General features: G+C 39.2%; 1 protein-coding gene across 1 annotated transcript in view; it reads left to right on the plus strand.

Annotated features, from left to right (window-relative positions):
* KIAA1109 (KIAA1109 ortholog) overlaps positions 1-6,152 on the plus strand; it is a 242,219-nt gene that overhangs the window by 88,901 nt on the left and 147,166 nt on the right. The window contains exons 18-19 of the mRNA XM_019533955.1: positions 1,006-1,214; positions 5,781-6,008. Of these exons, the coding sequence (XP_019389500.1) occupies positions 1,006-1,214; positions 5,781-6,008 (437 nt within the window). The remainder of the gene's footprint in view (positions 1-1,005; positions 1,215-5,780; positions 6,009-6,152) is intronic.

The following is a 6,152-nucleotide window of genomic DNA, read 5'->3' on the forward strand; positions in this document are numbered from 1 at the left end:
GACAGTGTCAAAAGCCTTCTGGAAGTCCAGGAAGACTATATCCACTGCTACCCCTGCATCTAATGATCTGGTGATCTGATTGTAAAAGGTCAGGTTGGTCTGACAGGACCTGCCGCTGATGAACCCATGTTGGTTGCCCCTAAGCATGCAATCCCCTGCAAGGTGTGCCTTGAAAATGTGCAGTGGGCATATGAACATAGCTAGGGTAGTCCAGTGAGCACAATTCCTTCTTTGAACTTGCACTGAGGTTTTGAAAGTTTCTTTGGGAGCAAGGGATTGGACAAACTTTTCTAGAATGATTCTCTGTAGCTTCTGAGCAGCAAATCTTGTAAACCAAAAAGCTTTTCTCTCTCTCTCTCTCTCTCTCTCTTGTTTAAAAAACAAAACAAACAAAGCTAAGAGAAAAGGCAGCCCTACTACTGTCTTCGGTATTAGCGGAAAGTTATATATCCATCCATTGTCATTTGCAATACTTAGGTTGTTCAGTGACAAAGTTTGGACCTAGGGGATCATCTAACATAAATTTTTGTTGTGTTCTCTTACAATATATTTGTTTTCATCTTGATTTTTGTATGTTGATGTTCTATTACTGATGGATAGCAGTGGAAAAAACCAAACACCTACAAAACAAAAGGTCTCACTGATATATATTTTTTTAAATATTTTTTTTACTTTAAAAGCATGAGGAAAAAATATAAAAAGGCTTGCTTGTCATTTTAGACATTTAAAATGCTGTTTTTTGATGCACATTGTTTTGACTAAAATATTATATACTTTGTTACAACGACCTCATTTTTCCTTTCTGCTCTTCCTTCCCACCCCAGCATCATGGTGGCATGGTGAGAGAAATTTAATTTGCATTGTAGAAATTTCAGTTACATAGTAGCCAGTTCATACACAAAATATTTTGTAGTTATCCAAACTTATTTAATATTAGGAATGTTGCAGAATTTCTCAAGTGAAAGACCTAGCCTGTTTCTAACAATTAATTTTTACTTTTACAAGTGTCAGAAATGGAAGAAACTATGCTGTCTGTATTAAGGCCGTGTCAGAAGACTGCCGACAGAGTCATTTCCTCTCCAACAGTCTCGGGCCACCTTCCTATTGATCCTTCAGAACTTCCACCTGATAAACTTCACGTAGAATTAGAACTCTCCCCAGATTCCCAGATAACTCTCTATGGACCTCTACTAAAAGCCTTTTTGTGCGTCAAGGTATGAATTAGAAGTATGTTTATAATTTTGTGGGTGATCTCAAACTGGGAGGGGTTATAAGTCTGTGGTCTAAAGTGCTTGCAATTCATGATGATCTAGGTAAATCGGAGATATGGTCTGAAGTCAATTGAGGCCCCCATATGGAGGGAGGAAGTTGGGCAGGGCTGGGGATGCTGCCCAGCTGGGGTAGTGCATGGGGCTTGGGGACTGTGCCTGAAATGTATAGCCACAGTGCCAAGGCAGTAAGTGGGATGCGCCCACAGGCAGGCATGGGGGGCATGTCCCCCCCAGATCTGGGGGGAGGGGATGCCCACTGTTGGCTCAGGCTCCCTGCTCTTCTGCCTTCTTCCCAGGGCCTCTCCAGCTCAGCATGTGGGACTTGGCATGGCACAGGAGGGCAGAACAGGGCTGGACAGGGAAGCTTCTTGCTGCTGCAGGCCCTATGCTGCTCTGGTGAAGTGCCCCCTGCCTGCCTGACAGCAAATTGATTCAGATTGATGGAGTTGGGTGTCTAGGGCTGTTGGTAGATGTACTCAGCATTTTCTAAACCATGTTAACTGATTTGCATTACACAGTTCAAAACACATTTCAGTTCAAATTAAGGGTTAATAGAGGACTATTAACAGGGAGCACTGGCTATATACAGTCTATACATTTAAAAGCCCGTTAACGGAGATTGGAAGTAATTAAGGGTGCAGACAGAGGTGACAGTTTTCACCCGATTGGGCCACAGAAAGCAGTTTATCTGTGACCAAACTTAAGTTTGTGGCTACATACAGCTTAAAAAATGACCAATTTAGTGACAATCTGCCCCCTTATTGCATGAGGTATCAGATAAAGATTTTTCAAAGTGTAGTGTCTCTTGTAACTTGTGTCTGTGGATCTCCCAACCTGTTGCTGTTTTCAGAATGGGAGGGGGAAAAGGGAGTGGAGGGAGTTCAGTCTGGGGTTTTTTCAGCTCCTTAACAAGGGTGGGGTGGGTGTATTGGAAACTCCCTTCTTCCGCTCTCAGCATCAGTTGGGAAGCCCCAAAAATGAGCTCCCTCTGCTGCCTTTCCCCCTCCCATTCTGAAAATAGCCAGCACTGGCAGAGAGCCTGGTCTTTGCTATGGGAAGCTGGCTGCAGGTTCCCAGCAGGAATCAATAGTGAACTTCTGTTTGATCTGGGGTAACGCTGGAACTTGGAGCACTTTGCAGAAATTGTTCTGAGTTTTATAGCAGGGAGCTGCACTTCTCTCTGCACCCTAGGAGGCAATAATAAGCACTGCTACATTGTTGCAGTTATCCAAACTGTTGTTCCAGAAGCTGTAATTGACCTGATACTTAGCAGGGTAATATGTTGTAGGCACATTTGACTTTGTAAAGGAGTTACTTTGTGCCTGATGGCTGCTATAGTTTTGCCAAAACCCAGTTGCCTTTCCCTTGCTGGCATTGATATTTGCAATGCTTATCTGAATTCCTACAGCAACACTGTATATACATGTTAACTGATACAGTTTAAAATGCCTAATTTGGACTGCCGTAGTATGCATTAATTTTAATCCTCAGTCAATGAGGGTTAGCTAATTTGAACTGGAGCCAATTTTAATTCAGACTATAGCTGTCTAGCTGTAGTCCAGATTAAACCTAGGGAAACATAATGTCTATAATTGGTTTAGGATTTCAAAATAAATAATGCCTTCAAAGGGCATCCAGGGCACTTAAGTGCTGAGTAGGAGGTACCTAGACTGAATTAATTAGAAATGCAGGGGCCAGGGTTGTGTTTGGAACCATTTCCCTCTTTTGGAGCGTAAGCACCTGACTTATGGGGTGCACAAGGTGTTTTTATTCACTTAGGATCTAGACTTAGAGGGATGCCTAATGTACACAAAGTGCTGGGCATTAATTTAAGGCACAGCTGTCACTTTAATATAGTCATTAGTAGTAGTGCCAACATTTTGCATAACATTTTTGTGCATAGAGCACTTATCCAGGAAGTAGAAGACTTGGATTTTAAGCCATCCTCATTCTGAGGGGATTGAAACCCAAGAAAAATAGAATAGTTGAATGTAGAATAGTTACACTGGCCACCTCACTGTTTTTGAAGAAATCCAACCACTGTACAGCCAAAATTGCAATTGGGACTAAGAAAAGACCTGGGATCCAGGCTTTTCTGGTGGGGGGGGGGCTGTGTGTGTGTGTACATGCTTTGTTTAGTCCCAGAACTGGCTAATTAAAATGGTGTAATAGTCTTGGGACTAGTGTGTAAAATAATCTAGTTTGGGTGGAATTTAAGACCAGTACCAATTAGTTTATTTGGTATCATTGGGAGCTGGGCCAATGCTGCCTATTTCTTCACAAACCCTTCATTTCCTTTGTATGTTAGACTGTAGCACTCATAAGAGATGGTACGATAGGAAGTTGTCATCTTCAGTCTCTTACTGTGAATCTCTGGAAATTTGTATCATGCTTTTTCCCTTTTGAAGCCAAACCTCCTCTTCCTCAGGGCTGCTGATCTCCGGAGAAGGTTTCTTCTCCTGACTGAGATCCTGTGATAATTGTAAATCAGGCTGTCACGTCCCTTGTTATGTTAACTTCTGAACTCTTACAAGGCAGATGTTCATGTTTGGGTTACTCATGCAGTGAGATCAAGTATAAAGATTTAAATAAGTGGCAGTCTTTCCATATGTTTGTGTTGGTTTGTACTTTCTAGAGTTTCTGTTGTATGGACTTCTTTTTTTTTGTCCAACCTTGTTGACAAAGGCTTGTTTTCTCCTTCTGAATGGTTTTGAAGTGTCATTGGATTTCCTAGTTTCAGGTTGTGTTATCTGATTTTGTGTGTGGCTTTTCATGTCTGTGCACGATTTCCAATGTTTAATAAACTCAAGAAGTCCTTAATTTTAAACATTGTCTTCTAGCTTGCCAATTTTGAATGGTAATTATAGTTCTTTGTATTGTCAACTGAGAGGCACCAGCTAAAGATGCTGTGTTTTGGTACTTTTCTGCTGTTTATTACTTAAGCCTGTTTTCTGGTTTGTCTTATAAAGAAATATTCTCTAAAATAGAGGAAAAATATTTAAGTTGCTGTGTGAAAAATACTTGGGTGTACAGACCTTTTGAGGATTTTGGTATTAACTGATGTAACACTTCAAATAGTACTTGTGCTAAATGTACTAAGATAAAGTAAAAAAGATTATTGCATGTCTTAAAGAACTGTTGCATGAAGCCATGCAACGTGTTTACATTTTACTCAGGCCTTTTCCAAGTGTTTTTGAGGTATATAAGGGCAACAATTTAATCAACAATTTAAGGTTGTAAAAATGATAACTTTTCCTCAGTAGCCTCTTAATGTAATTATTAACTAGCTAAGTTGTATTAATGTAAACCATTCATATTTTTCACTCATGCGATTTGTGTAAATGAGAGAGATTATTTCCCCTTAAATAAACCCCAACCCTCTCTCTGCCTGGAAATGAACAAAATACCTATTTTCTTTCTAACTCAAGGAAATAGTATTTGGATATAGAACTTTTCACCTTAAGGTCATTAATTCAAATCTAACTCAGTTTAGTAATGACAAAAAAAAGATTGCGAAGTTGAAAGCTATTTGGTGACTTATGTAAATTTGATCTCTGTCGACCTCCTAGTAGGTAAGTGTCTAATGATGCAAATTACCACAGCAGTACTGCCTGGCAAGTGAAGACTGAATTAATCTTGCTTGTGGGGTAGCCCCTTCCAGTGCCAATAAGGTAGCAACACTCATGCTTGTGCTATAATTGTTCTGTCACTAAACAAAAGATTTTTGAGGTTTTTGTTTGTTTGTTTTTTGTATTGTGCTTGATGTGCACCTTTTTGTGAAAGGTAACATGACAATGTAATTTGATAATGAGCTGAATATCCTTCCTGAGATTTAACTTATTAATTGATTTTACTTTTAGCATTTGTAAACTTTTTTTAAAGAAATGCATTCTAATTTTGACACACTTTAAAATGTAGGATATGGCTCCTGCAGGGCTCAGTCTTCTCAAAAGAATGTGACCAAAGTTATTCCTGTCTCAGATAATTGAGTGGGGATAGGCTTAGAAACAAAGTTAAGTTAATTTTAAACCCTAGGGGATACACTTAGGAACTGCTACAGGCATGTGTATAGAATTTGTAAGATTTTTAAGTAAAACTTCTGAAGACAGAAGTTTTGAAAATGCTGCTGAAGAACTGTTTGTGAATGACCCCTACAGGCTGGATTAAAAAAGTCAGTGGCATTGCTTCCAAGGAGCAATATCATAATAGTAACATTAATTGTAGCTAGACTGAAGGTGCTTTGGTTGAAAAATAGTATATGGCCTGAGTCTTGAAAAATGCATAAGCATTTACTTAATTTTTCTCATTTAAGTTATCCTGCTATAATCAATGAGATAACTCATGTGAGCAAAATAACACCTATTCTTTAGTGTCCTATAGAACTTAGAATTGATTAGAAGGTAAGAATAGGATATGGAGTGAAGCTTAGCTTTGTGTTTACATGATGCTGCTAACTGCAGATATAGTCCCACCTGCTTCTTAATTTGTTCTATTAATTCCATGTTGCAGGAAAATTACTTTGGAGAAGATGACATGTACACAGATTTTGAAGAAATAATTTCAAGCCCAGTCCTGTCATTGTCAACATCTTCAAGTTCTGGTTGGACTGCAGTTGGAGTGGATAATGACAAAAAGGAAAGTGAGAGATCAGCAAAAACAGTTCACCCCCTTACCTTGCGTCCTTGGGATATTACTGTACTTGTCAATTTGTACAAAGTGCATGGGCGGTTACCTATGGTAAGCTCTTGAAGTTTAATCATCAAAATACTTTAAAACAATATTCTAAAGAAACTTTAGAGTGTAATACAGCACATTTACTCAAATCTAAGACGATCCCCCCAATAATTAGGTTCCATGTATGGAAAATGTATAAGCTTGTTA

The sequence above is a fragment of the Crocodylus porosus genome, unplaced genomic scaffold (genome assembly GCF_001723895.1).
Source record: "Crocodylus porosus isolate Cpor-Errol unplaced genomic scaffold, CroPor_comp1, whole genome shotgun sequence".
Lineage (NCBI taxonomy): Eukaryota > Metazoa > Chordata > Crocodylia > Crocodylidae > Crocodylus > Crocodylus porosus.